The sequence below is a fragment of the Mytilus galloprovincialis genome, chromosome 1, assembly GCF_965363235.1.
Source record: "Mytilus galloprovincialis chromosome 1, xbMytGall1.hap1.1, whole genome shotgun sequence".
In the NCBI taxonomy this organism is placed as follows: Eukaryota; Metazoa; Mollusca; class Bivalvia; order Mytilida; family Mytilidae; genus Mytilus; species Mytilus galloprovincialis.
Window position 1 is genome coordinate 65,861,113 of NC_134838.1, and position 20,503 is coordinate 65,881,615.

Consider the following 20,503-nt stretch of genomic DNA (forward strand, 5'->3'; position numbering starts at 1 on the left):
GTCTAATCTATATAAAATAAAAAATCGAGAAACGAGAAACACGTATAAATTACATAAACAAACGACAACTACTGTACATCAGATTCCTAACTTAGGACAGGTGCAAACATTTGCAGCGAGATTAAACGTTTTAATGGATCCAAACCTTCTCCCTTTTTTCTGAAACAATAGCATAACATAGAAAAACACACATTAATATATTAATTGGCAGGCTTAACTCGATCAAAAAACGTACATTAATACACTATAAACGAATAAATTCGATCTGTGATATCTGAATGCAAATGCAGTTAATAAAATATTAGAGACAAACATTCAAGGCCAAAAAGCAAACAAACAAGTCCAAACAAAGCCATGGCAAGTCATCATTGCGAAATATTTGACCCTTCGAAAATATTCACTTCAGAAAAAAAAACGGTTTAAAAAAAATACAGGTAAGTCTTGAAGTTTATACAAATATATTTCAAATAATCAAAGCTATACCAGCTATATAGACAAGATCCATATAAATATAAAATAACAAAAAAGCATTATAAACAGTATCAACAGGTCGAATTAACAAAAAAATACGATTTGAAAGAACTCGCAGTTACTGACAGCTAGTTAAAAGAACAATTAATAATTAAAAAAAACCATGCATCAGAGACTTAAATCAACTAAAACACATCCCAAGGATTAGTATTTTAACGTCATGAACAGTCAGAGAAGACATGACTTGTGCAAAGCCAAAAATAAATGTATTGACAGGTAGTAGGATAGTGAGGAGCGACTTCTATAGAGATAAAAATTAACGTGTCTGTGTCTCTATACATCCCGCCTTAAAAAAAGATAAAATTTAGTTACGTTTTAATTTGCTAATGACAAAATCGATATTAGTGCCAATGTAAACTATATTCAAAGATCTAATTACAATATTGGTACGATAACCTTTACTTATAAGTTTGTTTAAAGGTTCGATGAGTTACAAGGATCACATAATGATTTCCTCGCTTTAAGTACAATATAACCATAAAATTTAGGATGTGAAATACCATTTTTAATAAGTTTTCTACAGGTATAGCCAAATTTACTAATCAAATCTTTGTATCTATGAAAGAATTCAGTAAAAGTTTAAAGTAATTTTTGGTATCAAAATCCCTGACACAGCAATTTCCGAGTGATGCATTGATTACGTTCGTTAAAATCTATGACATCCAAACACACGGGCAAACCGAACGAGTTGGGATATATAAACACCGTATGATGGAGCCAAAGGCACATCGCCGTCTAAAAAAGGAAAATTACCAATAGGAAATGAAAACTCGTCTCTTTTGTCGTAAATTTTAGTATGAAGTTTCCCGTTTGAATTAAAATGTCTAATCTAGAAAAGGGCAACTGCTGCTGTTTGTGTTAGATTTAGTTAAAGTAAGTTCTTTTGGGTAAATTTCTGAAGTATATTTAGAGAACTCTGGATTATTTAACGAAAAAATATCATCCAAATAACTGAAGGTACTTTTGAATGTATCAACCAAATATAACAATGATGGGTCTTTACTGAGTTTGGTCATAAACTGGGATTCACAGCAATATAGAATTATATCTGCTATTAAAGGGGCACAATTGGTGCCCATAGAAAACCTACTACTTGATGATACCGCCGAAACGTACATAAATGTTATCTAGCAGAAAATTTAAAGCTTCAATCATATCCTCACATTTCCAGTAAGTCCGTATAACAACTAAAAGGTGTCCGTGTATCATCTAAAATGTCCGTGTAACACCCGTAAATGTACTGTTTTTGTAAAATAGCTCTGCTGGGGACAAAGTCGTACAACACAGTTTATTTAAAATATACAAGGAACGTGCTAGTGAGGTAGGAAAATGGTTGCACAGTTTTTTCGGACATTTTTTTCTTCCGGATTCAAATGTTGAAGATTCATTCGTTGACAGTATGATTGGTGGCTGAAGCACCTTAAGAACCTATATGTTTCAAATTTCGTACTACCTGACAGAAAAATTATGTGATAGTTAAATGCCGATTTCCACCAATATTATGGGCTGAGTAGTCATAACACAGTAAGTGTACGATAAATGGTGAAGAATCCTTTCATGCAAACTATAATGAACAGGTCTACTCGACACATCTCGGCTTTTTTGGTCATTTTGAAGAGTATCATTGAACAACAGTCGGGAAATTACATTAAGATTCATTGTTTTGATGAACAGGCATCCCAGTCAAGAATTGAGAAAAGAAACTTCATTATTTAGTTGAAATGTTGGCGAAATACCAGTCAGAACAGATAACAAGGGCTTCATTTGTTCACTCCTTGGGCTTCAGATATCAAGAGAAAACTGACCTGTGATGACTGTACGTGTTTTTATGTCTTTAGAATGTTTACTTTTATCTGTACAATGTATATAAATAATCATATAAATATCAATGTGCTATGACATAAATGTGCAAGCATTCTACGTAAACTTATCCGAAAGAGAATGAGCCGTTGTTATATTATAGTTTCTGTGTGTGTTACAATTTAACGTTGCGTCGTTTGTTTTCTCTTATTTTTTTAGTGTAAATTGACATTGCGATAAGACGTGTCACGGTACTTGTCTATCCCAAATTCATGTATTTGGTTTTGATGTTATATTTGTTATTCTCGTGGGATTTTGTCTGATGCTTGGTCCGTTTCTGTGTGTGTTAGTTAAATTTTAGTGTTGTGTCGTTGTTCTCTTATATTTATGCGTTTCCCTCAGTTTTAGTTTGTTACCCCGATTTAGTTTTTTGTCCATGGATTTATGAGTTTGAACAGCGGTTTACTACTGTTGCCTTTATTGAACACATGGATAGACAGAATTTGTTTAGCAATCAACAGTTTGGTTTCATGGATGGAACTTCACTTCAGCTGAAAGTCCTAGACCAGTGGACAGGGGAGGTATATTACACTCGATTTATATGGACTTCATGAAAGCGTTTGATAAGGTGCCACAAATGAGACTACTACACAAGATTCAACATTATGGTATCAGTGAGCAAACTAGAAACTGGATAAGAAGCTTCATTAGTAATAGACAACAGTGCGTACAGGTCGATGGGTCAAGATCAAGTGGGATGAATGTAATCAGTGGAATTCCTCAAGGCTCTGTATAGGGACCAATATTATTCGTTCTATTCATTAACGACGTGCCAAACAATGTTATATCAGATGTATTCAGGTTTTCAGACGATACAAAATTATTTAGAGAAATAGTCGAGCATAGCGTTCAGAACCTTATTCAGGGAAGACCGCGATGTCCTATTTGATTGGAGCAAAACTTGGCTATTGAAATTCCACCCAGACAAGTGGAAAATTTTACCGATTAGTGGAAGGAATACTATACATCAACCTCCAAACTACACGATGAAAAAGTATGAAGACGGTCGCACTACTCTTGAAAATGTTGAATCAGAAAAAGATATTGGTGTAACTATTTACATAAATCCGACATTTGCAAATCATATTCAAAACAAAGTTAACAAAGCTAACCAGATCGTAGGCCATTGGTGTAACTATTTACATGAATCTGACATTTGCAAATCATATTCAAAACAAAGTTAACAAAGCTAACCAGATCGTAGGCCACACTCGTCGTTCCTTTGTCCACATAGACAATCGCACATGTACATTGTTATTTAAGGCACTTGTAAGATCGAATCTGGAGTATTCAAACAGTATATGGTCAACCTACAGGAAGGCTGTCATAACAAGTATTGAGAATGTGTAAAAGAGAGCGACCAAAATGTTGCCTACCATACGAAGACCGCTTACGAAAACTCAAGCTTCCAACTCTCCGTTTCCGCCATTTACGAGGTGACATGATAGAAGTGTACAATGATATTGTCAGTTTGTTTTTGATTTATTAGTTTGACTGTCCCTCTGGTATCTTTCTCCTCTTTTATTGACATATACGACACTAGAGTAACACATGGTTTTCTAGAGATACAAAACTCGAACTAAAACTAAGAGGCCACTCAATAAAACTTGAAGTCGTCTGGATCTGAGGAAGCATTTTTAATCAAAAGAGTAGTGAACATATTGAACAGCCTCCCTGAAGAAGCTATATCAGCAAAAACTTTAAACGCTTTCAAAAATAGATTAAATAAATGTTGGGCCAACCAACCAGTAATGTATAATTTCGAAGCAGACTATGAAATTTTATCCGAAAGTATAAAATGTACTATTGAATACAACGATGATGAAGTAGAGCAGAATATAATGTTACAACAGTGCCAGTGATCTAAAGATCCATAGGTAAATGTGCTATGAAATGACTTTTAAACTTTTAACTATAATGAAAAATATGACTTAAACTCTGTCAGGTCTAACCTACAGGTCAAAATACCGGATAAAGGAGGCTGGAAGTCATAAAAAACAAAATATTGCAAAAGTGCAAAATTAATATCCTTTTTTAAAAAGCGGTAATGTCCTATGATTTAAAGCGCAAGTGTCCAAAAAAAGCCCAAACATCCCTCACCAGTCGCGTTAAAACCCCTCACTTGCCCCCTCAAAAGCATTCAGATTTTTAATTTATCCCTAGGTTTTTTTCATCTATGCAAACATTATCATCCAATCATTTGGGGACAGGATTTCGGTGTTTTCTAACAAGCTTTCTCAAATAAGCTGTCCTTAATGACGTATATAGATATAGGAAGATGTGGTGTTATAAATTAACTTAACGGTACAAATTTTCTTGCACCAGATGCGCATTTCGACAATACATGTCTCTTCAGTGATGCTCGTGGCCAAAATATTTGAAATCCAAAGCTTATATAAAAGATGAAGAGCTATAATCCAAAAGGTCAAAAAAGTATAGCCAAATCCGTGGAAGGAATCAGAGCTTTGCATGAGGGAGATACATTCCCAGTTAAAGTAAACCATTAAGTTAACATTTACAGTTAATGTAAACCATTATAGGTCAATGTACAGCCTTCAACATGGTGCCTTGGCTCACACCGAACAATAAGATATAAAGGGCCCCAAAATTATTAGTGTAAAACCATTCAAACGGGAAAACTAACGGTCTAATCTATATAAAAAACGAGAACCGAGAAACATGTATAAATTACATAAACAAACGACAACTACTGTACATCAGATGCCTGACTTAAGACAGGTGCAAAAAATTGCAGCGGGATTAAACCTTTTTATGGTACCAAACCTTCTCCCTTTTTCTGAAACAATAGTATAACATCACAACATAGAAAACACACGATAAAAAATCAATTGGAAGGCTTAACTCAATCAAAAAACGTAAATTAACACACTATGAACGAATAAATTTGATCTGCGATACCTGAATGCAAATACATTTTTACTGAATTTGCCTCTACATTTTTGATACCCGTTCGACAGTTTATTTTCGATTTATGAGTTTGACTGTCCCTCTCGCATCTTTCGCCCCTCTTTTAGACAATATATCAAAGTTTTTTAGTTTATAGTCGTAGGTCCAGAATTCTCTCGCAGCACCTTTTCTCTAAATAACAAAGTGTTTTTCACCTGAAGGATTTTAATATTTGTCTTCCCATAAAAATGTTTGTTTCAATTATATCTAGTTCACTCAACCCTCAACTAAAAAGTGTCCGTGTATCATTTAAAATGTCCGTGCAACACCCGTAAATGTACTGTTTTCTAAAATAGCTCTGCTGGGGACAAAGTTGAAAGTCGTACAACACAGTTTATCTAAAATATACAAGGAACGTGCTAGTGAAGAGGGAAAATGGTTGCACAGTCTTTTCGAACATTTTTTTCTTCCGGATTCAAATGTTGAAGATTTATTCGTTGACAATATGATTGGTGGCTGAAGCACCTTAAGAACCTAGATGTTTCAAATTTCGTACTACCTGACAGAAAATTATGTGATAGTTGAATCCCGATTTCCACCAATATTATGGGCCGAGTAGTCATCACACAGTAATCGTACGATAAATGGTTAATAATCCTTCCATGCAAACTATGAGGAACAGGTCTACTCGACTCATCTCGGCTTTTTTTTGTCATTTTGAAGAATATCATTGAACAACAGTCGGGGAATTACATTTAGATTCATTTTATTGATGAACAGGCATCCCAGTCAAGAATTGAGAAAAAGAAACTTCATTATTTAGTTGAAATGTGGGCGAAATACCAGTCAGAACAGATAACAAGGGCTTAATTTGTTCACTCCTTGGGCTTCAGATATCAAGCGAAAACTGACCAGTGATGACTGTACGTGTTTTTATGTCTTTAGAATGTTTACTTTTAGCTGTATATAAATAAACATATAAATATCAATGTGCTAAGACATCAATGTGCAAGCATTCTACGTAAAATGGAGAAACTTATCCGAAAGAGAAGTATTGAACACATGGATATACAGAATTTGTTTAGCAATCAACAGTTTGACTTCATGAGTGGAACTTCACTTCAGTTGCTGAAAGTCCTAGACAAGTGGACAAAGGAACTTTACAGGGGAGGTATATTACACTCGATTTATATGGAATTCATGAAAGCGTTTGATAAGGTGCCACAAATGAGACTACAACACAATATTCAACATTATGGTATCAGTGAGGAAACTAGAAACTGGATAGGAAGCTTCCTAAGTAATAGACAACAATGCGTACGGGTCAATGTATCAAGTTAGAGGAATGTAATCAGTCGAATTCCTCAAGGATATGTATTGGGACCAATATTATTCGTTCTATTCATTAACGACTTGTCAAACAATGTTATATCAGATGTATTCATGTTTGCCGACGATACCAAATTATTTAGAGAAATAGTCGAGCATAGCGATCAGAACCTTATTCAGGGAGAACCTCGATGTCCTATTTGATTGGAGCAAAACTTGGCTATTGAAATTCCACTCAGACAAGTGGAAAGTTTTACCGATTAGTGGAAGGAATACTACACATCAACCTCCAAATTACACGATGAAAAAGTATGAAGGCGGTCGCACTACTCTTGAAAATGTTGAATCAGAAAAATATATAGGTGCAACTATTTACATGAATCTGACAATTGCAAATCATATTCAAAACCAAGTTAACTCGTCGTTCCTTTGTCCACATAGACAATCTCACATGTACATTGTTATTTAAGGCACTTGTAAGATCGAATCTCGAGTATGCAAACAGTACATGGTCAACCTACAGGTAGGCTGACATAACAAGTATTGAGAATGTGTAAAAGAGAGCGACCAAAATGTTGCCTACCATACGAAGACCGCTTACGAAAACTCAAGCTTCCAACTCTCCGTTCCCGCCATTTACGAGGATTTGTTTTTGATTTATGAGTTTGACTGTCCTTCTGGTATCTTTCTCCTCTTTTATTGACAGGTTTATACGACACTACAGTAACAAATGGTTTTCTAGGGACACACAACTCGAATTAAAACTACAAGAGGCCACTCAATGAAACTTGGAAGTCGTCTGGATCTGAGGAAGTATTTTTTAATCAAAAGAGTAGTGGACATAGCCTCCCTGAAGAAGCTAAATCAGCAAAAACTTTAAACACTTTCAAAAATAGATTAGATAAATGTTGGGCCAACCAACCAGTAATGTATAATTTCGAAGCAGGATATGAAATTTTATCGTGAAAAACGTACTATTAAGTACAACGCTGATGAAGTAAAGCAGAATATAATGTTGCAACAGTGCAGTGATCTAAAGATCCGTGGGTAAATGTGCTATGAAATGACTTTTAAACTTTTAACTATAATGATAAATATGACTTTAACTCTGCCAGGTCTAACCTACAGTTCCAAATACCGGATAAATGAGGAGGGAAGTCATAAAAAGCATAATATTGCAAAAGTGCAAAATTAATATCCTTTTTTTAAAAAGCGGTAATGTCCTATGATTTAAAGCGCAAGTGTCCAAAAAAAGCCCAAACATCCCTCAACAGTCGCGTTAAATCCCCTCACTTGCCCCCTCAAAAGCATTCAGATTTAATTTATCCCTAGGTATTTTTTCATCTATGTAAACATTATCATCCAATTAGTTGGGGACAGGATTTCGGTGTTTTCTAACAAGTTTTCTCAAATGGGCTGTCCTTAATGACGTATATAGATAGATATACATGTAGGAAGATGTGGTGTGAGTGCCAGTGAGACAACTCTCCATTCAAATAACAATTTATAAATTAAAGGAAACCATTATAGGTCAATGTACGGCCTTCAACACAGTGCCTCGGCTCACACCGAACAATAAGATATAAAGGGCCCCAAAACTACTAGTGTAAAACCATTCAAACGGGAAAACCAACGGTCTAATCTATATAAAAAACGAGAATCACGTATAAAAACAAACGACAACTACTGTACATCAGATGCCTGACTTAGGAAAGGTGCAAACATTTGCAGCGGGATTAAACGTTTTAATAGTACCAAACCTTCTCCCTTTTTCTGAAACAATAGTATAACATCACAACATAGAAAAACACACGATAAAATATCAATTGGAAGGCTTAACTCAATCAAAAAACGTAAATTAACACACCATGAACGAATAAATTTGATCTGCGATACCTGAATGCAAATACATATTTACTGAATTTGCCTCTACATTTTTGATACCCGTTAGACAGTTTATTTTCGATTTATGAGTTTGACTGTCCCTCTCGTATCTTTCGCCCCTCTTTTAGACAATAAAGCAAAGTTTTTTAGTTTATAGACGTAGGTCCAGAATTCTCTCGCAGCACCTTTTCTCTAAATAACAAAGGTATTTTTCACTTGAAGGATTTTAATATTTGTCTTCCCATAAAAATGTTTGTTTCAATTATATCTAGTTCACTCAACCCTTATGGCAATAGGTTTATATGGTTTATAATGAAAAAGATTAATTACATTATAAATTCCTTGCACAACTTTGTTCACCCTTTTAAAAATACAATGAGGTACACCTTAAAGATGAACCAGTGTTTCGGCAACTAGATCATGCATCTGTGCATGAAGAGCAATATTTTATACAAACAAATCTCAAGAGACTATGATAATGACTAATATTGTTTTTTTATAACTACAAATGATAAATGACCAACATATTGTTTACAATGCAGTGAACCATGAAAAGATGAAGAGTGTCATCATGTAAATATTTATCATATTTAAACACCTTACACGATGTCGTGAAACAATGTACAAATAATTAAATGACATATGATAAAACAAGTTAAGACGTGACTTAAAGATGGCTGCTAAAAAATGTAGTCAACAGCCATGCTGCAAACGTAAGTTAAATATCATTGTGAAATTCTTTTGTTTAATACATTGAAACAAAAAAATATGTTTTTAAAGTTATTCAATGGAAAAGATTCAACATCTCGAAGAGAAAACTGTTATGTCGGTTGTGAAATACAACGGGAAATGAGATCACTGGTTCCTATCCAGCTATTATACTTAGGACAGGGGACTAGTAATTGAACAGAAACACTTATTATACAAAGGGATATTAATAATATATATACACAGGCACTCGTCTCAGAAAAAAATATACCTTTATATAAAGGATAAATAGGAATTTTTTTTCTGAGACGAGTGCCTGTGTATATATATTATACCAGTATATAATTGACCAATGTGGACCTTATTTTCGCAATTCCATAGATTGCTTTATTATTTTAGTCTACAACACTAGACAAAATATCTTTATTGGGATCTAGAATAGTTTTAAGTTTAGAGTTTGAGTCAAGCTGGTTAAAATTAGGATAATGGGTTTTAATTGCATTATAGTACCCTTTGTTTTATTTTGTCACAAATCGTACTTTTGTTATAGCTGACTTGTATTGCAATGAGTGTTGAATTTGAAAATGCAATTTTGTAAGCAATGGCTCTATTTAAGGAAAATAAAGAGACAATATTTTGTATGATAAAGAACTACGAAACAAGTCCACTAATCACATATATTGAAACTATAGAAACTTCAAAACAAAAACTGGAACTGGAATTAAGAGCTTCGGAACGATAAGCAGTTCCTGCTCCACGTGTAGCGCCAAGTACATATTTTATAAGTCTCTTTCTGAAATGTCATAATTTTAAAAACAATTATAGGTCAAAGTACGGCGTTCATACGGAGCCTTGGTTCACACCGAACAACAAGCTACAAAGAAACCCCAAAATGAAAATAAATCATAAATATAAAAAAAATAGATGTGGTATGATTGCTAATGAGACAGCTTTCCACAAGAGACCAAATGACACAAAAATTAACAACTATAGGTAACCTTACGGCCTTCAACAATAAGCAAAGCCCATACCGCATAGTCATCTATAAAAGGCCCCGAAATGACAATGAAAAATAATTCAAACGAGAAAACTAACGGCCTAATTTAAATACAAAACAAGAACGAATAACAAATATGTAAAACAAAAAAACGACATCAACTAAATAACAGACTTCTGACTTGTGACAGGTACATGCATACATAATTTGGCGGGGTTAAACAATGTTACCGGTATCCCAACCCTCCCCGAACCTGGGACAGTAGTGTAACAGTACAACATAAGAACGAGATATAAACATCAGTTGAAAAAGGCTTAACTCGTCAGATGGATACAAACACTTCACAGAGTGGACGTGGCCGAGTACTTGTATATCCCAACAACAAAAAGACACTTTAAGTACAGATCTGAGAGTACTCGCAGTTACTGACAGCTACTTCAAAGCCACTAACAACTAACAAAGCAAATTAGCATCTAAGACTAAATTTCCTTTCATTTAATTATTTCAGCTGTAAATTATAACCAGTGCATTGATATGTCATGTTGGACTCTAGAAGATAGACGTTACTGTAATATTCCAATTAATATCAAATCTATTGATTGTTTCTGCGTGTTACACGAGCGAAATTGTTTTATTGAGGAAGATCTGTTTGGATATGACATCGACGAAGATCAACACTATTTATGGGTTGATGGTGGATGCAATGGAATATTTCGAGTTTGCAGTAAACAAGGTATACATATTGATGTAATCTGGATCTCTTAAGGGAGTACCATTTGATATTTAAGGAGGGTTGACAATTTGTTTGAAAAAAAGTTAAGATAATAAACTAATAAAAAAAAGGCAGTCGAGACCTCGAATAGAGTGAAAAATAAAAAGGCATAACAAAGATTACAACTAAAAATAACTGCAGGACAAAAAAATTCATCCTAGGCTCCTCCCCCTAAAGATCAAATGGTAGCTCCCTAAGGAACGGAAGATCAGTATCAAGACAACACGCATTTTATATTTTCTTCCCATGCTAATACACCAGGATGGCTAATATTTTCTAAATAACGATAATATCAGGAAATTATCTGAGAATTTCATTTTCTTTGTTGAATTAGATAGCTTTCGGTTAGCAGTGATGCTCAAACATTCTTACTTTCAAATAATTAAATCGAAAGAACTTCTCTACAAGAAAACTTAAAAGGAACGGTTGTATTTCAATTTGTCATAAAGATGCAAAAATCAATCTCATCGATGTATGCCAGGGGTAACAGAAAATGTGAAGATGGAATAAAAATAACACAGAGATATTCTTCTTATTAAACAAATTAGTACATTGAAACATACTGATGACAACAGCATACACTAAGATTTCATACCGATACATATATATCTTTATTGATTATTGTTTGATGTGTAACGTCCGGTGGCAAACATTGCATGTATGTCTAAGACGAAGGGATACATGGTAGGCTCGATAAGCGTACCGATATTTTCATGGATAGCTCAATTGATGTACCGATTGTCTATTCGTATATTTTTATGCATCAAAAGTAATATTTTTACAAAATAAGTGCTTTTACAAATGATAAATATTTCCTATTCCCTAAGGAACGGAAGATCAGTATCAAGACAACACGCATTTTATATTTTCTTCCCATTCTAATACACCAGGATGGCTAATAGTTTCTAAATAACGATAATATAAGGAAATTATCTGAGAATTTCATTTTCTTTGTTGAATTAGATAGCTTTCGGTTAGCAGTGATGCTCAAACATTCTTACTTTCAAATAATTAAATCGAAAGAACTTCTCTACAAGAAAACTTAAAAGGAACGATTGTATTTCAATTTGTCATAAAGATGCAAAAATCAATCTCATCGATGTATGCCAGGGGTAACAGAAAATGTGAAGATGGAATAAAAATAACAGATATATTCTTCTTATTAAACAAATTAGTACATTTTAACATACTAATGACAACAGCATACACTAAGATTTCCATACCGATACATATATATCTTTATTGATGATTGTTTGATGTGTAACGTCCGGTGGCAAACATTGCATGTATGTCTAAGACGAAGGGATATATGGTAGGCTCGATAAGCGTACCGATATTTTCATGGATAGCTCAATTGATGTACCGATTGTCTATTCGTATATTTTTATGCATCAAAAGTAATATCTTTACAAAATAAGTGCTTTTACAAATGATAAATATTTCCTATTCCCTAAGGAACGGAAGATCAGTATCAAGACAACACGCATTTTATATTTTCTTCCCATTCTAATACAACAGGATGGCTAATAGTTTCTAAATAACGATAATATAAGGAAATTATCTGAGAATTTCATTTTCTTTGTTGAATTAGATAGCTTTCGGTTAGCAGTGATGCTCAAACATTCTTACTTTCAAATAATTAAATCGAAAGAACTTCTCTACAAGAAAACTTAAAAGGAACGATTGTATTTCAATTTGTCATAAAGATGCAAAAATCAATCTCATCGATGTATGCCAGGGGTAACAGAAAATGTGAAGATGGAATAAAAATAACACAGAGATATTCTTCTTATTAAACAAATTAGTACATTGAAACATACTGATGACAACAGCATACACTAAGATTTCATACCGATACATATATATCTTTATTGATGATTGTTTGATGTGTAACGTCCGGTGGCAAACATTGCATGTATGTCTAAGACGAAAGGATACATGGTAGGCTCGATAAGCGTACCGATATTTTCATGGATAGCTCAATTGATGTACCGATTGTCTATTCGTATATTTTTATGCATCAAAAGTAATATCTTTACAAAATAAGTGCTTTTACAAATGATAAATATTTCCTATTCCTCGTTACAGTATCAAACAACAACTTACAATGTCTGTCGAGGAATAACATCTTTAAACCAACGCACAGGACACCAAGACCAACAAGAAAGTATACACAAGGTGTAACGAACAAGAGTAGCACAACACCACGACTTTATATAGGAAGCACAACAATTTTACCAAACCAACAGGAAGCTACAACCAGTTCCACAGGGTTGTTGGTAGTACTTCCGTTAGTTATATTGGCTGTTTTAGTAGCAGTGATATTACTAGTTTACAACAGGAAGAGGTAATGGTATAATAAATTCTCTGAATTTGTTCTGGTTTTCTAATTTGTGAATTAGCATTGATTGTTAAATGCAAGAAAATATGTAGAGACACGTTTTTAAGATTCTTAGCTAGTATAATACAAAAAAATAAACCTTCAAATGAAAACATACAGTTACCAATAACACATGGTCAAGCTAGGCTTACTTTGTACAAACCCATTCTTACGAAAGCACAAACTGCACCTTTTCCCATATGTCTCTAAACGTAATAACATACTCAGTACAGCTGAAAGAACTCTAACGTTAACTTAAACAAGGAAAAATGATAATTTTGAAACCATGGTGAGAATTTCTTTTTTTCTTCTAAAGGAAGTTTGCTAACGAATCAATGTATGCATGTTTGGATGGATACCTCCACAGAATAAGAAACACTTTTACTTGTTTTCATACGTTTATTTAAGAATCAGAAAAACGTTTCCATTCCTTTTATCTTGTAGCCGTATTCTTATTTCCTGTAAAATTCCACAAATGTAACTTCAAATCCATACTGAATTATAGAAAAATCAGTTTGAACCGACCACCAAACGACCCAAAAATCTTAAATGAAGAGTATCGATATTTCACCCATAATTAACTTTTAATCTACATCCATAACAAGATCAGCTAATGTAACAGTTATGTTTTTTTCTTCAAATTTGACCGAAGTTCATGCTCAGCATGCAATTTGTAAGATATAGATGCCAGTGACATATTTTAAGTGCGATTTTTTATGGAGTTGACTGATTGTGGATTCCGTATTCGACGTTTCTGCAGATTTTTGCTTCATTAGAACATATTCTAGCAAACTGAACATTTTGTTATATGTTCACATCATTTGAGCCGGGACCATTGCCGCCAGGGAAAAGTAGGGCTGATTTACTTGCTTCCGTCCAGAAAAGTTTAACTTGTAATGCCATGGTTGAAATCATCTATTTTGTCGTATTTTTTATTTCAAATTCAGTTTTATACCATTACAGTTTTCATAATTTTTTCAATGAATAATATTTCAACTTGGCAAACTTGTCTAATTGGCTATAATACCGCATTTCCTTACTTTTACACAAATAATTATTGATAGCATTATAGTTTTGTTAAGCTGACATTTCAATTCGTTGGTTGTTAGCTCAGTTTTAGTAATCAGAATAAAAAGTTCTACACTGTAAATATACCTGACGCCTGACGCGTCCGGACGCGTTCAAAATTTGTACACCGAATGTTCAATATTTTAACGTCATATGTTCATGCTTAGAGACGTGTTCAAAGTTTTAACGTTTGCAAATATTAACATGTGTGTTCAGACACAGTGAACACTGGTGTTCAAATTCTGATCTAAACCTCATAGTTGTTTGTCCGGTTTTCTATTCTTCTAATTATTGGCAAATTTACAAAGAAGTTAATTTAAAAATATGATGATCTTGTGAATTTTTTACTAATATTTTAGTAATTGTGAAATATTAAACTTCCAAGCTGGCATATATGTATAGCTTATGAACTTATTTTATTATTATTACTAGTTTTACTTATGAGTGACATAATTACGCATATCAATGAGGTCTGTTATGATAATATCGTAATAAAAATATGTCGATGTTTATCTTATTTCATGATCCGTTCAGTTTATTAACATTACATGTTCAATCAGTGTTCAAATCGCTCGAAATTTTGAACACCTCGCGTTAAAAAAAATATACCAGGGTACCAAATACCGGAAACAGATATCGGCTGGTGATTTAGGCGGTTAAACGAAGAATGGATACACACAAGGAAGAGAACTGGAGAAGGGACTTCTATTCCACATGAACACGAAAGAAGTGAGTAACAAGTTAGGATAGGTAGTTAGATGGCTTCCTTGGTATTTGCTCATGTCAGATATATATTTGTCAAATATTCATAACTGTTATATCCAAATTTTCAATATTCAACATAAAGACTTGAAGGACAGGATTAAAATTAAACGTAAATAACTGTCAGCGTTGTTCTGATGATTTCCTAAACTGATGAATAACCAATCTGTGATCGTGTGTCTGTTATACAGAATAAATGATGATTGTTGACATCCACGTATATTAGCTGAACACTAAGTGTTAAGAACTCTAACATCAAGTGTTCAAAAATGAAACACAAAGGCACCAAAAACGGAACACCACACATTCAATTGATGAACACTCAGTGTTAAGAACTCTAACATCAAGTGTTCAAATATGAAACACAAAGGCATTAAAAACTAAACACCACATATTCAATTGATGAACACTTAGTGTTAAGAACTCTAACATCAAGTGTTCAAAAGTGAAACACATAGGCATTTAAAACTGAACACCACGCCTTCAATTATTGAACACTAATGTAAACATTTGGAACAACATTTTTTACTTAGAAAATGCATTCTTTTTTTATTATTTGCAGAATCGTTAGATTGAAATGTGTGAACTAGGAACCGGTATCCAATAATCACACAAAGGTCATTTCTGCATGCTATAGTGTTGGAAAAAAGAAAGATGTAAAAAAAGGTATGACAATATATGCATATTAATAGCTTATGTGGGTGTATCATTTCTATATCTGTATACCTTAGGTCAAGAAATCGTCTTTTGTAATTTATAATGTCAAAACTTGCATTTCACTGCCATAGAATATCAATTTGTACTCTAGTATATATTGAAATTAAAGCATAACAACCATTGCATTTTTTTTTTATGCTTTATGAAAAATTCTCTTCTATTAATTTTTAATTTTATTTTGCAGGATATATAGGCTTATAGACATTACTTGTTGTGGAGGATTTGACATTAGAAGTTGATAACAACACATAAAATACCACCCAGTTGATAGCTTTAAGTGAAGATGCACTGAAAAGTGGAGCGTGCATTATATGTGATCGTATAAGAACTGTTGGAATTTGTAAACTTTTAAACTTTCCTTGTGACAAATATCTATATCATAAACTATCTACTTATCACATTGACATGCTTTTTTGGTTAGGATACACTTGATGTAGCAACTATCTAGTCATGTAGGGGTAAATCATTATTTGTGATATATTTAAGTCAGTTTAAAAACATTATGTATGTGATTTCACTGAATGTTACTTGTGATATCATAAGGTATTCTTGTGTACTTTTCTTACATATATGCTCATTTGATTATATAAAGAATTACTTGTTAAAATATGTTTTATTGTTATATTTTGCCTGATTCAATATAGTTTTTATAACAGTTTAATTAAGTTTAGTACTTATGAAAAATTATGTACTCTTGAAAATAGAACATGTTCCACATTTGAACACCATCATTTTGAACACTTATCTCAACTGTTCTGAATGTTAACGTCTGGTGTTCTGAATCTAACATTTTGGTTTTTGAACATGTTCTGTGTGTTCAAAAAGTGTTACATGGCCGTTGAACGCGTCGACGTATTAAGATTTTGAACATTCGGACACGTTAAATCGTTGAACACTAATGTTAAGGTCTCTAACATCAAGTGTTCAAACATGAAACACAAAGGTATTAAAAATTGAACACCACACATTCAATTGATGAACACTAGTGTAAACATTTGGAACACCATTACACGTTCAAAAAGTGTTACAAAAAAGCGTTCAAGCAGTGTTCTATTTATTAACACTTAGATTTACAGTGTATGGTCGGTGCTTTTATGCCATAATAATATAACAAAGTTAACATAGCTTTGAATTTTTAAATAAAAACTTATTTTCAAGTGATCTTTCTTAAATATTGTAACATAACTCTATTTAAAGGTTAAGATGCAAAAAGACTGCAGTGAGAAATAAGACTAAGGTAATCAATTATTCAAGTTGTCATATTCCTAGTGTAGAAACGGATGTGTAAATAATTCTGTGTCGATTGGTGACGTAATCGGGATTGCGTAACGGTATAAATATGCCTCTATGAGAGAGAAGTTCAATCCATGTAATGATCATTTATAGAACCATCTTCGGTATCCTTACATTAAAACAAAAAATTGTTCGAAGTGAAGAATATCGAATAAAGAGTTCAAGAGCTTTATTTATATCAATTTAGGGAGCTACCATTTGATTTTTAGGGGGGGGGGGGTGCTAGGATGAAAAATTGTGTCCTGGTTTTTTTAAGTTGTAATTTTTACTAGTTTATCCTGTCTTTTTTTACACAAATTGTCATCCTGCCTTTTTTTTTTACCAAGTTGCTCATCCTGCCTTTTTTTTTACTCAAAACTCCTGTCCTGCTATTTTTTTCAAATTTCACCCTAGCCCCATAAAAATCAAATGGTAGCTCCCTTAGGCATTTCATATATACCGAACATTTCCTTCCACAATCATCAGATTTACTGTACAAATAAGATTGAATAAAATTGAGATAGGAAATGGAGAATGTGTCAAAGCGACAACAACCCGACCATAGAGCAGACAACAGCCGAAGGCCACCAATGAGTCTTCAATGTAGCGAGAAACTCCCGCACCCGTAAGCGTCCTTCAGCTGGCCCCTTAAAAAATATGTATACCAGTACAGTACAGTAGTCATACTAAACTCCGAATTATTCACAAGAAAAAAAAATTAAAAATCATACAAGACTAACAAAGGCCAGAGGCTCCTGACTTGGGACAGGCGCAAAATTGCATGTACAGATCAGAGGAGACATTCCTTTCAATTTATTTGAAAAGTGTATCGTGGTGTTTTGCTCCTCTTGTTGGTTAAGGTTTATACAAATGTACGTCCGCAATGACGATTTCTTTGACAACATAAACTATAACGTCTGGGATTAAAAAAAGACTATGCTGTATAATTATGCTGATGACAGCTCCAATATCAAATTTCAAGAAAAAAAAACATTTTTAGTTACCAGGAATTTTAGAATGTAAAACAAATCGATGGGAAACTGTTGAAAAGCTCTGCGAGTTTCAAGTTAACTCTTGCATTTCTTCTCGTGTAATGAAAACCCGCCACCATTTTCCATACATGTATATATTTTCCATACATGTACGAATGTAGTGTATACGTATTTTCAACACTTTTATATATTACAGACAGATGAAGACAGACCTTATATGGAGAGTGTAAAATTAGATCATGATATCGTGTACGATGAGATTCGGCCTCGCCAAACTTCCGGCCAGGATAAAAGAAAGAGTCAAATTCCAATTTACAACATATGTGGTGGTAACATGGACACGAATACCGATGCTGAAAAAATGACAAATGCTAATTATTACGTACTGGAGAGAGATACAATTCATCCTAACGTTAGAGTACCAGCGCAAAGAGATTTAAGCAAAACAAAGTCAGACAGTCAATCTGACAGGCCAATTCCACTACCAAGAAGAAAACTAACTGGCAGATTATCGGTGGAAGAACAGGCAGGTTATTTTGTTCCTGTGGATGTTAAGATGCCAGATGTGGATAAAAATAAAGTCACTGGGAATGAATACTTCATTCTTGAGAAGGAAAATAATGATAAGGAAAACCGTTATGTGCGAGACACTGGCTTTGTTTTTAAACAACCAAACAGAAATGTGGAATATTTTGTTCTAGAAAAAGAAAACAGTGGATTTACTGAGACTTAAAATAAATGGCAGATATATATTTTTTATGTTTTCTTGATTATTGCGTATTTTCAAGGAAATGTATTGTTGCTCCATTTTTACAAATAAAGGCTAAAATATATTATCCGAACATTATGTAAAAAATAAGGAGATATGATAGTATGATTGCTAATGACACAATCTATCTTCCAAAGTTTAAGTGAAGTGGATGTAAGCTATTACAGACAACAGTACGGCCTTAAACAATGAGAAAAACCCATACCATATAGCCGGCTTCAAAGTGCCTCTACATAACACAAAAATAAAACAATTCAATTGAGAGATCTAACGGCCTGATTTAAAACAAAACAATTAACGAATGACGGTCATGAACTAACGATAACCACAGAGCAACCGTGCTTCTGACTAATCGAGATTTGCTATGAAAAAAATATCTACTTGTTACAATTACTAAACCTTTTAATTTGTTTTTACTCTCCACTGCTATTCACCATCATTAACAAAAAGATCGACTTCAATTTTTAAAAAACGTTGTTTTACTACAAAAAATAGAAATCATAGGTATAATTATGTTTTTTAAGGACACTAAATCATTTCTCGTGAAAGACCACACTGATCCAAACAACAAACACACTGCAGACAATACAATGTAACACTATATAACTGTAGTTTTTTTTTATTGACACCATGTCATGGATTGATATTTCAACAAACAGTAGGCCTTCCAATGATGACGAATTATGACCCTTACTGAGTGACTTGTTTTTGAACTCATTTGAAGCAAAATTCATACAAAAACCTCAAAAAGACAAAAAGAAAGGGTATCTTAATGTGTTCTTTAATTTCACCATCAGATATATGGATTATTTGTTGACACTCAAATCCCACATTTTAGCGAGTGAGTGCTTGGAACTCATATTTACCATCAATCATTAAAATAATAAGAATACTATCATATAGTTATCAAAGGTACCAGGATTCTAATTTAGTACGCCAGACGCGCGTTTCGTCTACATAAGACACATCAGTGACGCCCATATCAAAATATTCATAAAGCCAAACAAGTACAAAGTTGAAGAGCATTGAGGATCCAAAATTCCAAAGTTGTGCCAAATACGGCTAAGGTAATCTTTGCCTGGGATAAGAAAATCCTTGGTTTTTGGAAAAATTCAAAGTTTTGTAAACAGGAAATTTATAAAAATGACCACATTATTGATATTCATGTCAACACCGAAGTATTGGCTACTGGGCTGGTGATACCCTCGGGGACGAAACGTCCACTAGCAGTGGCATCGACCCAGTGGTGTAAATAGTTATCAAAGGTACCAGGATTATAATTTAGTACGCCAGACGCGCGTTTCGTCTACATAAGACTCATCAGTGACGCCCATATCAAAATATTCATAAAGCCAAACAAGTACAAAGTTGAAGAGCATTGAGGATCCAAAATTCAAAAAAGTTGTGCCAAATACGGCTAAGGTAATCTTTGCCTGGGATACGAAAATCCTTGGTTTTTGGAAAAATTCAAAGTTTTGTAAACAGGAAATTTATAAAAATGACCACATTATTGATATTCATGTCAACACCGAAGTGTTGACTACTGGGCTGGTGA

General features: G+C 33.6%; 1 protein-coding gene and 1 long non-coding RNA gene across 3 annotated transcripts; both read left to right on the forward strand.

Annotated features, from left to right (window-relative positions):
• Window positions 1-9,110: 9,110 nt before the first annotated feature.
• Window positions 9,111-18,934, forward strand: LOC143081834 (uncharacterized). Of its 2 annotated transcripts, XM_076257516.1 has the most exons (5): window positions 9,111-9,224; window positions 10,725-10,949; window positions 13,077-13,335; window positions 17,113-17,152; window positions 18,376-18,934. In XM_076257516.1, exons 1-5 carry the CDS (start codon window positions 9,185-9,187, stop codon window positions 18,910-18,912), a joined length of 1,101 nt encoding a protein of 366 aa, XP_076113631.1. In that variant the 5' UTR covers window positions 9,111-9,184; the 3' UTR covers window positions 18,913-18,934. The 2 variants fall into 2 exon arrangements, with proteins under 2 accessions (XP_076113631.1, XP_076113636.1); XM_076257521.1 differs by lacking the exon at window positions 17,113-17,152 and having other exon boundaries at window positions 18,376-18,461.
• Window positions 14,790-16,842, forward strand: LOC143085617 (uncharacterized). The gene is made up of 3 exons (XR_012981394.1): window positions 14,790-15,165; window positions 15,761-15,864; window positions 16,100-16,842. It is a non-coding gene; the product is annotated as an uncharacterized LOC143085617 (long non-coding RNA).
• Window positions 18,935-20,503: the final 1,569 nt, after the last annotated feature.